Source organism: Thunnus maccoyii, chromosome 15 (genome assembly GCF_910596095.1).
Source record: "Thunnus maccoyii chromosome 15, fThuMac1.1, whole genome shotgun sequence".
Lineage (NCBI taxonomy): Eukaryota > Metazoa > Chordata > Actinopteri > Scombriformes > Scombridae > Thunnus > Thunnus maccoyii.
Genome location: NC_056547.1, coordinates 17,273,302 through 17,291,619, shown reverse-complemented (window position 1 = coordinate 17,291,619; position 18,318 = coordinate 17,273,302). Strand labels below are relative to the sequence as shown.

At 42.5% G+C, this 18,318-nt stretch overlaps 1 protein-coding gene across 4 annotated transcripts in view; it reads right to left on the bottom strand.

Moving 5' to 3' along the window:
- runx1t1 (RUNX1 partner transcriptional co-repressor 1) overlaps positions 1–15,115 on the bottom strand; it is a 58,474-nt gene extending 43,359 nt beyond the window's left edge. For all 4 annotated transcript variants that reach the window (XM_042436601.1, XM_042436603.1, XM_042436602.1 and 1 more), the window contains exon 1: positions 14,574–15,115. In XM_042436601.1, coding sequence (XP_042292535.1) covers positions 14,574–14,601 — 28 coding nt within the window. In that variant the 5' untranslated portion in view covers positions 14,602–15,115. The remainder of the gene's footprint in view (positions 1–14,573) is intronic.
- Positions 15,116–18,318: the final 3,203 nt, after the last annotated feature.

The following is an 18,318-nucleotide window of genomic DNA, read 5'->3' as shown; positions in this document are numbered from 1 at the left end:
AAAAAAAAAAAAAGAGCGAGAGACTCCCCCCATGTGCGGCAGGTCCCCAGCCATCTGGACACTCTCCCCCCCCCCCTCCGCTCTCCTCCCACCTCCTTCTCCTCTCCTCTCCTCTGCCGACTGGTGTGCTATTCATGGCGGACCCATTTCACCTTTCAGTGTGTTACGCCCGCTCACCACAATACATGCTAATGAGGTAGAACAAATGACTTTTTTGCGAGGGGTGCATGCATGTGTGCGGGCCTCTGTGTGTGTGTGTGTGTGCGTGTGCGTGCATTTGCGTGTGTGTGTGTGTGTCTGTATGTGAGTGGGTGGATGGGTTGCTGAATTCTTCCAATCTCAGTGGCTCACTACCAAACCACTCGCTTAACTGCTGTAAGATGTGTTAATGATTATGCAGAAACCATTTTTGTTTTCTCACCTGAAGGCACTAAATAGCTGCAGATTACTGGCACATGATCTGATATCTCTTCACACAGATGCTTGATTCCTGTGGCGCTAAAAACAGTAAACTCTCTGCAATATCAATATGTCCAGTAACCCTTTTTATACAACAACTAGGGAACTATAATTTGAATGCACTTACCCTGTTCTCTAAAGGATCTATGGCAAATAAACCATATAATCACAATAGGACACTACCTTATTTCATTTCAGCTTGGGCAACCTCAACTAGCTCTATAAATCCTCACTCATGGCCACCTTCCATTTCCAATCTGATCTGCTCGGCAATGATAAAGTGGAGAGGTGGCTGTCAGTGGAGACAGAGGAGAGGAGAGAGCGCACATCTCCAGTCCTCTGTAACACAGATGACACGAGAAGAATGGAGCGTTTGATTTGTCGCAACAGTACACAAGACAGCACAACTGACATTGGCAAGAAAAGTGGCGACAGCAAGGGAAAAAAAACAAAAAAAAAACAACAAAAAAAAAACAAGCAGGCAAGAAAGGGGAGTGCCAGGGTGTTGAAAGATTGAGGTGCAAGATTGAAACCGGAGAGAAGGGGAGGAAAGCAGAAAGGAAACATTTGAGAGGAATAGATAGAGGTGGTTGAGAACAAGAAAAGGAGGAGAAAGGCAGCAAGAAAAATGTGTAGCAATACAGACAGAATGACATACATTTTGTCAAAATCAACTCCCCTTCAAGTATATCTTAAGGAGGAGTTACTATTCTTTTCCTTCTGTCTCACTAGGTGGCGCTAATGATACATCTGTACACCTGCCAACTCTCTCTCCTTCCCCTCTTCCTCTCTCTCTCTCTCTTTCTCGCTATCTCCTTTCATAGTGAATCACTGTGACAGCCTGACTTGGCACTCATAATTAACAGAGTACACTAGCACTCCATGCAACACATCACAGTGAGCCAGTAGTCTAAAAGGGAGAAACTCACAAGGCACAAAGTGGACTGAACTCCCAGTTAGAGTTGCCGCAAGGTAAGATGGTCTTGTGTGTGTGTTCCTTTATACCAGATGCTGCACACTCGGTGCAGACATCTGAAGGACACATGCATGCACTAAATTCTGTGTGTTCATCAGATTGTGTACTCAGTGACTCAGTGGCGGCTGCTGTATTTTGAGAGTAGTATTATCTTTTAAAAAAATTGAAAAAACATCTGCCATTGCTAGATTTGTATGAAAATGTACCTGCTTCTCTGTTGATCTATATTCCCTGTCTGTCATTGCAGGACAGAAGAAAGCCATCCATTTTTGGGCCATATTTTCTACATGTAAAACACTTTTTTTTTTCTTGCAACATATGTGAAACCAAATGTGTTATTAAGATATTTAAACACCCAAGGCATCCAATTAAACGGTACTCCAAAAGCAAAGGAAACAACTTACTTATGGATGTAGCTGTTTCCACAAAAATAGCCCTAAAATCAGTATCAAAGCAGTTATGATGGACTAATGGAAATGGTGCCACAGTTCCTTTAACTAGTACAGCAACAGGAACCAGGCCATTCCTGGCTCCCCTCCCGGCCCCCGGGGCCCAGGGCCCAGCCCAACTCGCCACACAATGGGCCGGCAGAATGAGAGGAACCGCTGGCCATCCAGAGATAGCCCTGCTGGTCAGGAACCAGAAAGGGAACCAGAAGGAACCTCGGGGGTTGAGGGGGGTGGGGGTGTGCGTGTGACACAAGAGGATGGGAGCGAGGGAGAAGAGAAGGGCGGGGATGGTTGGCTGGTCGGGGTCAGGATGTGTGTGAAGGGGACAGTTTTGTGTGTCTCATGCAAACAAACGCTCCAACACAGCAGCACACACACACATTATAGACTAATTCACTAGTCCTCTCTCTCCGGGGCCAGGATGTTTTTGCTTGTTTTCATGTAACTAAAGTTGGAACAGCAATTGTGAGATGGCAGATGGAGGATAGTTGATGGAGGAGGGAAGGGAGGTTGGAAGGTGGCAGTGGGACCGTTAGCCCTGGGCTTGACCCCACAGTCCTGGCTCCCGCCCTGGGTAAGCGGACTGTCCTATCTGGCTTCCTCAGACACTGCCTAGGGCATCAAACAGTGAGTCAAAACACAGTCTCTGAATGGAGTCCCTTATTAATAGGAGGGAGAGGGAGAGAGACACTAAAAAATGGAAGAAGTGAATTAAGCAAGAGACAGACAGATTGTGGCCCTGCACGGTCCTCCTGACCAAACCTGCTCCCTGCTCTATTTTGGGGGTCTCCAGTGAAACACACATACATACACACAGTGCCCCCTGTTTCCATGACAACAAGTGCAGCAGATATGGTCTCCAAACTGTCAAAGGACACACACAGGTATGCGCACAGAGTGCATAGCGAGGGTGAGAACTAAAAAAGTGCTAAAAAAGCCTGCTGTCATCGCTGGAGTGATGGAGAGAGAAAAAGAGAAACAGAAAGAAAGAAGGTTGTTATGATTGCAGGGACCGTTATCTCTTGAAGAAAATCTGAGTTACCTTTTAATAAGATGTATGTGCCTCCATTATTTAAGCATCTCCCCTCTCAGTAACTTTTGTTCTTCACCTCTCTTGCCCTGAACCAGACTAGTCATGACAGTATCGGGCTGGTAAAATAAAACACTGTGTCCTTGCCTTTTCCTCTGGCATAAGTGCACCATTACTGCTGCTCTCAGACACTGGAGAGAGAGAGAGAGAGAGAGACTGTACGACCGTTCCTGAATCAAAACCACTTAGCAGTATCAGAATTGATGATTTTCGGGCGCGCAGGGATGTTAGATTGTTTATGTGCTTGTGTGTATGAATTTATCTTGTACAGACATTACCTGTGTATTATGTAGGGATTTGAAATATCAACGCTGTCTTTTCTGAATTAGATTTAGTTCTGTATTAGTATAGCAGCATATACATTCAGGGAAATTGATCAAATTACAAATCTCATTTCATTTTCTGTAAATTTACTATTTAAGCACTGTGAATTCATGAATTGAATATAGCTTACCTACTGTAAAGTGCCACATTTATATTCCAGTCCATATTCTGATTTAATTTGCAGGGTGTGAATGAAAACACTGGCGCATTTCAAATGAGAAGAAGGAATACATTGAAAATTGCTCCCCTTGCAGCACACACACACATGCAGGAGTTGCTTTGTCTTTGCTGTCTTATTCTAAAAAAAACCAAAAACAACTGTATGCCTCTCTATCCATCTTCATGAAATGAGAAAGCCTCACACCAGCAATCAACTGAAAAGCAAGAAGTTCTTGTAGCTGCAGGCTATGTCACATATTACAAGCTTTCTTCCACATACCATGAATACAGCATTTTTCCCAACCTCTTAATCCTCAGTTGCACTATAATTTTCTATTACAGTAGAGCAACTATATATAGTGTATACTGTGGCTGGCATGTAGCTGTGGTTAAGACTCGCTGTGTGAACTCCTTGACATGGACTAGTTAAATATAGGTTGACTGATTTCATATGTTATTTTTCCCCAAATGCTGAAATGCCTCCAGCTAAGAAGCAGTTTAGCATTAGTGGCTGGATAAAAGAGAGACAGAAAATCTCAAAAATACATTAGAGGTCTGAAAGCTGAAGCTTGTATCCGAGCTCAGAAATTTGGAAAGTCATAAATGTTGTTTAACATCTTGTACGAGGTATGTCCCTCTCTTTTTTTCTGTTGTCTGTCACTACCTCCGTCTCTGTTGCTCGACTCTGTGGCTTCTGGCGTTGGTCTCCAGTGGTTTTTAGTCTCTCACAAATGTGTCCCACTTGCTTTTTCTCTCTGTATCCCACTTTCTCTATTTTGCAGGCTCTTGTTCTCCAACTGGCACAGGCAAACTGGCTTACATCAGAGCCACAAACACACAACCTCACTCACCCGGCCTAATAATCTGGCTTTCATTCCAAAACACAAGAATCTCATTTTGGACAGTTCCCACGGGTCTCACTCAAAACTGGTTCCTAAAGTCTGACAGTCTGTTCAGTCTACAAGAATTAAATGTCAAATCAATAGCAGACCCGCATCATCTAATGTTAAACCGATCTCCAGATTATCGCTCGAAAATCTATATTAAATATTTCATACATGCAGATTGTATGTCAAACAAGTTGACAATGCAATATAGATAGATATAGAAGTTTGGATTTTTGTTCAGTGACTTTGGCAATGTCTGCATCCTTTTCCAACATGATGGATCTCTTAATTTTGTACCAATCTTCATCTCCTCCCTCATCTCCCTTTGTAATCACAATCTAATCCTTTGCAATCAATTCAAATCAATTGGCATAAACACGAATTGATGTACACACACACACACACACACACACACACACACACACACACACACACACACACACACACACACACACACTCAATGCAGTGAGTAAATGTAGGTCTACAAAACACAAAAGCAGCCAACATCAGGGTCAGTCCTCACCTCAACACACTAATATTACCCACAAAGAAACTTCCCTTCTGATTTTTGGTAACATGGTGGTTACACACATATAGATACACTGAACACTTGAACAAAAACCACTTAAATTAATGACATATTCAAACATTTCAGGCTGAAATAGAGAGATCTATGGAAACAGACAACAGGTAAATGTGTCCTTTCAGGGGGCTGTACTCAATTATTAAAACCAACTGAATAGATTTAGCCACAAGTGTAATCCTTTTCATATGGTAATGGTAAACAAACATGGGATCAGGATAAACACACACAGACACACACACATGTGCTCAGACCAGCGTGTGTGTGTGTGTGCGTGTCCTGCACCCTTGATCAGCTGGTGACTTGGTCTTGTTATTGTCCTACCAGGCAAAAGCCCGGGGGCAGTGCACGACTAATGCATTAGTGTCTTTGGCAGTTAGGGGCATCTGTCACGTGTGGGTACATGTTTTTGTGTGATTGTGTCTTGTAGCCTTGGGCAAAGAGGCAAAACCAAAGACTCTTGTTTTATCCAAAGAGCCTGTGTGTGTATGTGTGTGTAGTATAACTGAAACACAGGTTCGTCTCCAAACATTTTGTGCACAGTTTTGTCTGCTTAGGTATGATGAAAACCATATTCTAACATTAACTTTTAGTTTAGTCGTCTGATGTAAATGTAGTTGCATATAGCGCAATTTTTACTCGCTTAAACTTAATGTTTAACCATTCACATTGATGAACTGGTGAAAACTGTACATGCTGTTTTCTTAAAATGTATTTGACGTTGCATTTTAGTGTTAAAACAAGATTCTGTGAGACTGTGTTGTATTACAGTGATTTCATAGAACATAAGTAGTGAGAATAAGATCAGCATGCCTTTGTAAAGTGGCTAAATGACAAAAACGTAGGACAAGGGTATGTGGTGGAATGATGATGAATGTTGTTTTCATGCATATAAGGAACAGACACAGAAATCAAGGGAATATTTTGTGTGTATGTGCATATCTGTGTTAATGCAACATGCTATATAAATGCTGTTCTCCCTATCAAACACACACACCAGGAACATTGTACACCATCTTACATGGCACACTCAAAGCACACTCGGCATGCTTTCATTTTAGACCGACAACCCTGCCATATGGTGCTGAGCTGCGTGTCTTTGTCTGCATATTCAACTTCTTACTGTAATGTCTGTGAGCATGTGAGAGAGCAATTTGGTGAGCGCACACCTGTGTGTTTGTGTGTGTGAGTGTGTTTGTAGATGTGTGTGTGTGTGTACGTGCAGTTCAGCTCTGTGTGTGAGATGGTTGAATTCGCAAACATAAAGTTGCAGCTGCGCCACAATACGCAATCCCTGTGCAGCTGTGAATTATTATGTGGACAATTTAATACTGCCAAAGAGGAAATGGCAAATTAAGATCTTAGTTTTGCTGTACAGCTAAAGTGTGCAACGAAATGTTTTTGTGTATTCATTTCAAAGACAGAATCCCAAATAAACGTGTCCTCGTCCAACGAGTGAATTGATGCGACGTGTCTCTGATTCTAGCCCGAGTAGCAGCTTTATGTTCTTCACTCCTCAATGGGTTGTAGAGGTGCAGACAGTGACCCAAGGGTCCAACTCAAATGGTTAAAGGGAAGGGGCTTTCCTCTCACTAAAGCATCCTCAAACTAACATCTAGGCAGTAATTTGTCCTCTCACAGGGGAGGCATAAAAACCAGAACCCAAAAATTCTTTGCAGTTATGGAAAAAGTGAAGAGAGAACAAAAAAGCAAAATACTTTATCTCCCCCTCTAACTGAAAGTTATTACATTTTCTGAATGGTATGACTTTCTAATGGTTAGCATATGTGAATATGTGTGCACAGAGAGAGAGCAGTAGTTGAGGCTAAGTTAATAGCACAAGCAGAGGGGGAACTGGGAACCCTTGGCTTATAAAGGATACTTGTTTCCCTGCCGCACCGAAAACCAGATGTTGATAAAGAGACATAGGGGGAGGAGAGAAGACAGATGGGCAAGAAATTACCATCACTTGGGCCAAACATCTTGAAACATCAGCTTGAAAAAAATTTTGGACCTTACAAGGGGAGATGGATTTATGCTCTCTCCTGGATTTTTATTGCTCCGTGAGAGCCATTCTCCCTCGTCTGTTCTAACCTACTCTCAGTGTTACCAGGACTAAAGAGTTTGCCGCAATCTGGAGCTGTTTAAATCCTGGAAAAAGCCTGGATTCTTCCACAAATGGCTTTATCATGTAGAGAAGACAAACACATCCATACACTGTTGGAACCATAAAACTTCACAGAGTGCCGCAGTATCGAGTCTGCATGAGTTCACTATCACGCCGACCGACTCGATATGAAACACTATAAATGTCAAGGTACATTGCAATACAGACACCAGGGTGTGTAGACATCCTTGTATGTGTGGGACCAAAACAATTATTCATATCATATTTCTAAAAGAGGAGTTTGGTTACCATGGAGACACATCATCTACGCTACTATGAAACGCGCAGTTGAGGATGACATGTCCATATGGTGAGAGTACGACAGAGGGGAAGAACAGATGCTTTGATGAAAGGGCTGTCAATCGCAAATCCATAAGAGCAGCTGGGGTCATGAATGTATATAAGATGACACTACAGATACAGATAGATAGATAGATAGATAGATAGATAGATAGATAGATAGATAGATAGATAGATAGATAGATAGATAGATAGAAACACACACACATATACACATCTGAGGAGAGGCCCCTCTTGAGATCTCTATCTATTCATTGATTCTGGGCGGGGGGTATGTGAGGAGGGAAATACTAGGGGACAGGATGCACCAGAAGTTAAACAAAATAGGGCTTTTACTTGGCCCCATTTCCAGAAAATGGACCATCTCCCTCCATTTCTTTATGTAACCCCCACTGTCTCCTCTGCCACTCTCCCTCTCTCTCTCTCTCTCTTTCTCTTTGAACCAATTTCAATAATGGCCCTTCCTCGAAATAATTGACACTTGGCGTTTATCATTTGAGGCACCTGCTGTCGGTTTGACAACAAGACAATCGGACGGAGCGAGCGACCGTCGTCCCATTGTGCCATCCCCCTGTTTGTCTGTGACACTAACTGACAACAGCTGGAAGCCCTCTCTTCCTACAACACCCATCATGCAAGTCAAATTCAGCCACAAAAGAAAAGGGCCCTCATTATTTGGCTGTAGTGGTGTGATTTTAACCAGCAAAGAGAGGAAACAATGATTTGGTTGTATGGATAAAAGGCTTGAAGCAACTGGAAATCCTAAAACAACAGTGCATGTGTCTGTTCTGCACTTGTCGGCTGTATTTTATTAGGAATTATTAAAGAAACACATCTTAAACGCAGATGTGTGTTGGCTGTTTGCACCTCCTCACACATATACACGCACACATAGTGACACGTAGGGTGTAGACACTCACAGTATGTGAACACACGCATGTGCCCATCTTTTAACACACATATATGAACACACAGCCTCCTACATCCCCATCTCTTCTTTTCTCTCCTTCTTCTCTCTCTAGCTGTAATTGACTGAACACGTCAATACTCCGAGAGAAAAAAAACAGAGGGTCCACTGTCTGCATCTATTGATCCGTGCCTCTCTCTTTCTCTCTCTCCCTGTCTGCTGATCTTAATTACACTTCTTTTTACCAGGCTAGCCGGGGCTCCACTCCAGCGGCTGCCCTTTTCATAAAGTGTACCTTCCAAATCCATACATCAAAATTAATGAGAGAGAACGGAGCTGTAAATCAAATATTGGGGGTATCCAAGCTGATAAGTTGGGATGGAGATCGTAAATTATGTCCTTTTAAAAAAAAAACACACACACACACACAGAAAGAGAAGGGTAGAAAGAGAATTATTTTCACATGCTCATACAGGTCAGCGTTGGCAATGTAGAATTTTTATGGAGGAAACAATCTCGGTTTAGGTGATTAAAACTGCTAAAGCGTGACAGGGCTGAGGTGAGGTTTCTCCCAGCCCTCACCCTCCCTCCTTCTCATCTACTTCCTCTTTCTTTGTGTCTTTCTTTGTCAATTTGTCTGATTTTCTGCCTGCCTGTTTGTTTGTTTTTAAGAGCTGTCTGTCTGTGCCCACCCCTTCACCTCTTTCTCTCTCGCTCTCTCTCTCTCTCTCTCACGCACACACACACACACACACACAAAGGACAAAAATAAATTTTATGGTCGGGTTTTATGGACTGGTATCAAAGCAAGTTAGTCTATTCTTCATCAATTGTCCTCTCATGAACTAGCGAGAAAAAAAAGCCTCCTAATCGCACAGTTTCACAGCTCATACTCGCCATCAATCAAACCTGTCTGCGTGTCTTCGGCATTTGTGTGAGCGTGTGTGTGTGTGTGTGTGTGTGTGTGTGTGTGCAAAACCTCTCCTGAATCACAAAACAAAAGCTATTAGATATGGCAGTGCAGTAATCTCCTTTCACGTGTGCCCACACACGTACACACTTTTCCTTTTGGTACCAACCTTCACAAAAGACATGTAAATACATGTATATATACACACATCCACACACATCCACACACACACACACACACACACACACACACACACACACACACACACACACACACACACACACACACATCCCCTACCATCCCTGAATTCCCTTCCCTTCCTCTGTCTAATCTTTAAATGTAAATTGGGTGACAGGTGAATATCGAGGAGGTGAGCGATAACGGCTAACATCTTCACTTGGCCACACTATCGCTTCTCCACATCACTAAGAAGCGCCTATTCAATATCTTTACCTTTGGCAAAGTGCAGGGAGAAACACACTTTTGTGTGTGTTCTTTTGTATTCATTAGACATACTGTATAGACACCTGCATGTGCACTTACACTCACACACACACAGCCACAGAATCACATCCAGTGGCTTATCTTTTGGAATAAGAAAAGGGGCTTGTCAGGATGGCACATTGTATGTATGTGTGTTTGTGTGTGTGAGTGTGTGTGTGTGTGTGTGTGTGTGTGTGTGTGTGTGTGTGTGTGTGTGTGTGAGAGAGAGAGAGAGAGGGAAAGGCAATGTGCATTAGGGCGATTACAATATCAGCAGACTCCAGATGGAGGCAGGAAAATAAACAGTGGGAGAGAGAGAGAGAAAGAGAGAGAGAGAGCAAGGGGACAGATATCATGAGTAGGAGCCTAAGAGAGAGATTCTGTATGTGTGTGTGTGTGCGTGTGTGTGTTTGTGTGTGTGTGTGTGTGTGTGTGTGTGGCAGACTGCCTGTGTGCGATACAGTTAGAGAAAGTGAAGTTAATTAGCAACTCAATCCCAGTCTATATGAGGACAGGCAGAGCAGTGAAAGTGTGTGTGTGTTTTGTCCTGAATGTCTATAAGTGTTTGCTTTAACCCAAGAGCACTGAACTATGTGGTAGATACAGTTAACCGTCTATCTAAACAACTGTAAAACTACATCACCCAGCTGCCTGTCTTTAATACAGACATAGTTATATTAGAAGAAGTTGGATTCGGTCATATTCAGGAACCGATAAATTATCAATATGATTTCCCATTTGTATCCTAAATAGCTTGAAATATTGGGATAAAAACCTATGAAGAATTAACTGCAACCATGAAACTTGATGAATTGTCAGACTCTGCCCTACTGGCCTCTTCTTCACTTGTCCTATAAATCTCATATTATCTGAAGTAAAAGCACGAACAAGGCCAATAAAATCAGTTTGCAGTGCTCACTGTTGACTCTGACATTAAATAAGCTGGTGTAAAGGCCAACTTGCAACTACAATAAAACAAAGACGTCTTGCTTTTGTGAGCATACACACACACAACACAAACAAATGCAGAAAGTCACACACATACCTGCCTTTTATACCACTGCTGCTCTTTCATGAGTGATGAAATTCAATAAGCAGTGAAGAGAACTGCCCTCTCGCTGATAACCATCAATGGGCCTATCGATCAACAAGGGCATGTGTGTGTATGTATGTAAGTGTGCGCGAACACACGCCCTGATTCCATCTATAATTCACTCTGAGACTAGGTAACAGACGGCTCTGAATAATCAGAACAGATCTATACATCTTGAAGGAGTGCATGGAACAGTGGTTTTAGTATCCAATTCTACATCTGACATTTGCCCCCCTGACAGCCCCTTAAATTAAATTTGAAAAAAATGAAGTTTTCCTTGCTCGTCCTTGAAGAGGATAGCAACAAACCACTCTAGACTGGATTCAACTCCTGGACATTAGCCACCTGAAACACTTTTAAAGCTCACCTTTTCCAAGTGCTGAAGTAAATAAACAAACAACAAAAAGTGGTCCAACCATTGAGAAGAATCATTTTATGCCATGAGCACTTTCTAATTACCTTTGCTAAAAACGAACTGGGCACACTGAAACAATACAGATGATGCAACTTTTCTGGTTATCAGGGAAATTTTCCTGCTGCATCATCCAGCCTAACAAGCTCGAGCAGGAGAATATTTCACATATACAGTATGTATACTGTAGCTAAAAGAGAGTAAAGCCTTACAGCTGATGTGGAAATACACAAGGGGGCTTCATGATGTAGCCAGCATATTAACTCTGTTGAGTCATCATCACTTATTCACCGTATAGCAAACCTGGATCGCATCCAAGCGTCTGTGTGTCATACTTAAAAGAAGTGCTTTGTAATTACATCACAGCACTAGAGCCTCAATATGACTCCGATGCTAAAGGGGAAATCAGAGTTTTTCTCTCTCTCTGAAATAATAGTAATTCATTGTTTGAGTCTGTGATCTAAAAGCTGTGTTTGGATGCAATATAAACCACTAAAAAGCCATTAGCTGTGGTTAGCATAAAACAACACCTTGGCTGCATAAAGGAAAGACTGCAAATAATCAAACCAAATTGAGTCTGTTAGTGTGCATGTTTGTGTCACTGTGCAGATGGCACACCTACAAAGTCTTTTTCTGTATCAGTTGTTCAACCTGCCAACCAGAGGTATATAAGTGTTTGTGTGTGTTTCTGTATCTGTGTGTATGTGTGTGTGTGTGTGTGTGAAGGCGAGAATAAAATGGCTGCCATCATTTTTGCAAGGCCACGTCCGTGTCTGTGAGCAGCGGTCTGATGCATTTGACCCTGTAGCCTGAGAGCTGGGAGGGGGAGGAGGAGGTGGGAGAGGGGGGTGAGGGAGGGTGGGAGAACAGGTGTGAGGCAGGCTGGTGGCTGGGCAGATGGCCCCTGGAAGTGCTAGCTGATGCTGTGGAGCCTGGACCACAGAGAGTTAGCAACTAACATTAATACAAGCCTGTTTATACAGTGTGCACAGACGTGCATGCGGATGCACCAAAAACACACACACACACACAAACAGAGTGATAACCTGCAAACAGCACTTATCATTTACCCTCCCCTCATCACCAGCTTTGTTTACCTTTCATTTACTCCTTCTCTCTCTCTGTCTCTCTCTCTCTCTTTATCTCTGTAAACACACACACTCCAGGTAATGGTCTTTTCAGTCAAGTCACTACTTTAATGGAAGTCCCAGTGGTTAAAGAATGGAAAGAAAACAACAGATGACACAGAAAATGACAGTCAGGGTAACCAATCGGACCAGTATGATCACTGCAATCAATAATACAACTATAGATAATGATGATATTAAAAAACCCTTGACAATACTGAATCTTAATTTTGATTTCTTATATTGGCCTATTATTATATAAATATAGGTTAGATAGGCATAATTACATCCTTAATGAAAATAAGCTCTTTGATTTACAGAAGACAATATATATATTTTTAATTACTCTTCTTTTTTGGTATACATTGCACATATCAATGTAATATACGCATATTTTATTCCTTTTTACTCACTCAGCAAATGTTACATCTGCAGTGGGTCACGCTTTTACAGTAAGAGGACTTAACAATCACCCTCTTGGATGTCTACAAAGCTTTGCATGGGACTATTTGGCATGCGTAAAAAATGTCCAAAACCCTGTGGGTTTCCAGGAGATATTTTCCTTCCTCTCTAATCCGAGCCGTGAGAACAGTCGGGCATCGACAGCAGGTTGTGCCCCAGCAGCCTCCCTCCCAAACCCGCATGTCTCCTCTTTTCCCAGTCGGTGGAAAAGATTCCCACTTGGAGTAAAATATAGCCCGAACCCTTTAATTTAAACCCTACGGAACTCCATTAAAAAAAAAAGAATCAGTTTTTTGTTTTTTGTGTTTTTCGGTTATGTTATGATGACAAAGTCGCAGCGGGTGGAGATGGAAAGTTCTCATGGATTTGAGGAGATGCGTTTGACAGTTGTGACAGAGCTCTGGAGAATGTTTTCAAATGCAAACTCTGAAATGCAAAGTCTCTCTAAATGCTTTCCAGGACGCCCGAGCAGAGGAGAGGAGAGGAGAGGAGAGGAGAGGAGAGGCGAGGAGAGGAGAGGAGAAGCGAGGAGAGGAGAGGAGAGGAGAGGAGAAGCGAGGAGAGGAGAAGAGAGGAGGAGAGGAGAGGAGAGGAGAGGCAGGGGCGGATTCCAAAGTAGCTGCATCCAAAAATCTTTCCACCAAAACTGAAAACATCCACAACCACAGTTTCTTGGAACAGAATGAATTATGACAAAATAATATTTTGTTGAGCTGCTTTAATAATGTGTTAACCTTGGTCAGGAAATTTTGGAATATTGGTTCTGTTCATTCAGCGAGAAGGGACTAGTAATTAGTGAAATCATGTGTGATTTTGATTTTTTTTTTTTTTTTTTTTTTTTTTTAAACCTGCCTCAGCAGGGGCACAACATTGTCTGACCCGGGCTGAGGAGTGGCGACATACGCCTTCCTACATATAACTGATAATGTCTGTGCCTTCTGGGGTTTGTCAGCTGATGTGAGGTCTAATTCACTTAGAAATGGGTCGTAACAAGTCGACAGGGAGTCACTAAACTTGATCCGTGAACTTAAGTTGCCTGTTGCCCAAGAACAACTCTCCATCCAGGGCTCAAGCCCATGAATTCATATCTGTTTTTATGGAGACAGCGACAGCTGCAAGTTGGTGTCCATATTTAAACAAACTGAGCCGGTAATTTCTACGAAGGCAAATGTTCTTTTTATAATATAAACATGAATAGTTCCTCTTCAAAAGTGTCCTTAGACACAATGATTAGTGTTAGTTGATTTTGTTGTTGCTGTTTTAAGCAAGAGGATGTTAGTTGCGTAAGGTTATGGAGCCAATATGCAACTTAAATTTCTTTACTGGCAGTAAATTCATAAAACAAAAATTAATTTTCACTGCTTTGCCTGAATCTCCCACCAGAATAGAATGTGTTTGTAACCATAACATACACATTATATATATTATGCAAACAGTGGCACGCATTGTTCGCTTGTGCGATAGATTTGTCATCGCAGGTCATAAAAACAAAATAAAAATATTTGATTAAATATTTCATGTAATTGTTGGAAATATGACTCGTGTGTTTTTATACCGATAACTCCACATCTGGAGCACCACAAATGGTTACTTCACATTAAAATATATGAAAGAAAAGCACAAATCAAAAGTGTGAAATTCTTGTAAAGCCCAGCGGACATTTCATGTATTTTTATTTTATTTTAGCACACACATGTCTATATGCGGTCACAAAACACTCAGCCAAGACGAAATTGGTAGATATGGTCAATATGGCAAGAGGGCAGTTAAAAAAAGACCACTTACACTGAAAGGAGTCAGAAATTCCCACCATGCGGTATGTTGATGTGAGAGGGATAAATAATTTCCAGTCTTTTTGACTCCGCGCAAGGTCCCCTCGATGATCCGCTTGTGTCGGGAACACGAAAGCTACAGAGTCCAGCCAGCTCTCAGGGGCTCTGGCGGTATACTTCCAGCAGCTCGGAAATGTGGTTCAAACTCCGACAAAAGAAAAAGGGCAGCTCACGGCTTGCAATAAGTGATCAGTCACTGGGGAAATTCAGGATGAGGGAGCCGGGAGTCTTGTAAAAGCGCAGAGGCAGAGAAGGAGGAAAGATGAGAAAGAGATGGAGAGGGGAGGATGCTGTAGCGCGCAGGACAGCCGTCTGATTTCTACCCGTCTTTCACACTTTCCTCCAGAATCCTTTAAGCGTCGAGTCGATCTAGATTGTAGAAATCATTTTTTTTAATATGAGAAGATTCATGCACACACCCTCGGTCTCAGGTCCTTGTTTTCTGCTTCTCCGTTGGCGTGGGGAAGAGGAGTAGCGGCACTCTGCCTCCAGTCGGCGATGCGCAGCAGAGCCAGGTGGCGGTGGGCGGGACTGAAGCGCTGCTGAAGAGGAGGAGGAGGAGGAGGAGGAGGAGGCGACTGGGCAGCAGCCAGCATCTGTATGTCCTAAAACAGGTTGGAAAAAGCAGGGTCAGGTCAAGTCGAAGTGTTTTCTACTGTACCAGCGGCTAACGAAGCTTTTCGCGTCAAGGTCTTCCAGGGATTTTTTTTTTTACCAAAGGGCACAAGCGTATCATAACATATGATTTTGTTAAGAATTAGTATATTTTTGCTTTATCTGTTGAGTCATTAGTCGTTGGACCGCGCTTTGAAAGCCACTCACATAGACAGCAGTGGAGTGTCATGGACAAGAACCAACCAACTGAGTGCTTGAGGACCTGTTTGGCTGTTGTGTGTATGTGTGCAAAAAAAAAAAAAGGACTGCGTGATGCATGTCTGCACTTACACACACACACACTCACACTGTATCTCTATCTCTCTCTCAGCTGAAAAAGGCACAGGCAGGCTGGCCTGCAGTAACCTAAGGCAAACACTTTCCCTGGACCATCTGGAAGTCATCTCGCCTGCAGAGCCAGTGAAAGCACAGAGCAGAAGCTACGTTTACAACTCGGTGATAACAACCGGTCCACTTGAACTGCATGGTTGAACAATTCATGCACCATAGCTTGTTCATAACATCTCATAAATGAAAAAAAAAACGATTCTATTTTTCTCTGCAATACCCATATACATGTTGACCCTTTGGCTAAAGCAAATTAACATTATGGTGGTGGTAGCAGCAATGACTAAACTTCACTTAAAAACACACAGAATGAGATGATTTTCACGTGTGCCCTCTGTAAAGCCTGGAAATTAACTGCTAATATCAGCGGTTGGTTATTTTCATGAAAATGTGTCATCAAATCAGAAATGTTCATCAAAAACACATTATGCAATCAATGAAAAAAATGAATTAGTTTTTAAATGCACTTCATACCGCTTATGGAGAATTGTCAAAACTCAAGTAGCATCTACTACTTCTGTCATGTACTGTATGTAAAACATTCAGTGAATTATCAGCGTACCATCACCGTAGAGCTCATTGTTCCCCCAGTATGATCTCTGTGGGGAAAAGATGATGCCATTAATGGCAATTGTTTGCAACAGTGCCATTGTGCATTTCTCTCTTTCACTTCATCTTTCTCTCTCTATATCTCTCCCTTGTCATCTGGAGTGCTTCAGCGGTGGGTTGCATTGTATTCTCAAAGGGAATATGGATGGATACAGTCTCTGGCACTCTCGCAAGCACAGAGCAAGGACTCTGTGCTCTACCTCCATTTTCCAGTCTGGATCCTTTTGTCAATCTCTGACAAAGGCAGTGGGCTACCCAGGATGTGTGAATAGATATGGGGAGAAAGGGTGAGGGATGGAAAGGCAGGGAGCAAACGCTGAATGATAAGAAGAGAGGAAAATGAGGCATGACCAGATTAAAAGTTTTTAGTGTATGTGAGTCAGAGGAAGGTCTGAATCAGTCATGAGAAAGGTCAGGATGGGTGCAGATGTAAAGAGACCACTCTTAACTCTCAGCAATCCAAGGTGGTTGAAAAAAGCAGCGTGGCTGTGAGGTTGCAGTCACTCCTCGCCTATTTGTGTCCTTTGGTTTGTTCCCGGAGAGCAAGTTCTCTCATGACAATCACAGCGAAACATCTTGACGGCCGGAGGCACAAGGATAGGCGTTGAGGAAACCTGCAAGGGAAAAGAGAATAGGGCAATGATCCGTGTATGTGTGTGTGTGTCCTGTGATAACGGTGCGTGAGAGCAGGAAACACACAGTGCCTGTTTTTGCTGCAGGGGTTCCTGGAAGTCAGCCGCCCAGTGTGATCGGCGACATACATACACACTCACATGTGAGGACACACACACACACAGGATACCTCGCCTCTGAAAGGGAAAAACATGCTGCGTCTGATACATGTGCACACAGACAAGCAGACTTCCTGCATTTTCCCACCTACTGGGCGGCCACCTGTAACACGGTCACACACAAACGCACACACGCACACGCACACGCTCATATTATATTCATGGGGACAAAGACAGAATGAGACAAATATAAGTTGGGAGTTGACAGTAAACAAGTGCCATTCGAACCCCCGTAATTATCTGGCATTGGATCAACGTTGCCTAAGGCCATGTAGCTACTATCAACATCATCAATACCACTGACAAAAGGAAAGAGGATAAGAAGAGAAACAAAGTAGAGCTACTTAGTACTGCTTTTTCTGATTTGTATGGACAGTTAAGATAAACAGGTCAAGATTGAAGGAAAGGATTTAAAGCGATAAATGTTTGCATGGCTCTGTTCTTCCCAGTTGAATCCCTTTTAAATCTCTCGAACTTTTGGAGCTATGATTCATGGGTCACCAGTTTGTAAATATAATGATCTCTGAATGAATTTTACAATATCTGTAGCGCTTTGGTCTCCAAAATGGCCAGCGAAGCAAAGTGTTTGTCTTGTCTGTGTATTAGAATAGCATTTATATTTTAATGGGGAAGTATAATGCACATTTTCAGGTCCATATTTATATTCTGGTGCTCTACTGGAATATCTTTGCATGATTTACGTTTACCTTATTTATCTTATACTGGCTCTTCGTGCAGCCCCTCAGTTCAGCCTCTGTCTGAAACAGGCTGTTTTAGTTCCTGTTTTTTTAAAGCCCCCTTCCTGATGAGCCCATTGTGTTCTGATTGGTTAGCTTCTGGAAACCTCTCAAATTCATCCGTACATGTTCAAGGCCGAATCCAATCTGAGATATGCCAGTGGACAAGGGGGTAGGGATGGTTGGATGGGTGTGTGGCCAATTCTTCTTTAACATAGGAGCCCAGATTTTGCACCCATTACCACAAATGACGACCTTCCAGTTCCTTATGAGACTGAAAACACCCCGTCAATTAGTCTGCATTGTGTAAATGTCATGTTTTTGGAATAGAGGACATTCATTTCTGAATGGTAAAATTCCTCTGCAGACTGAAATGTGGTGGACAACTAATTAATAAGAGAAAATTGGGGTGCAACAGCAAGTATCATGTTCAAGGTAGCAGTAACTTTTGGAGTTGTCCTCAAGTGATTCAGCAGGGACTGAATACTTGATGAATCTGTGATAGAAAAAAAAAATGAAAGTAGCATTGATGGAGACAGGGAGTGCCAGTCTGTCAAGG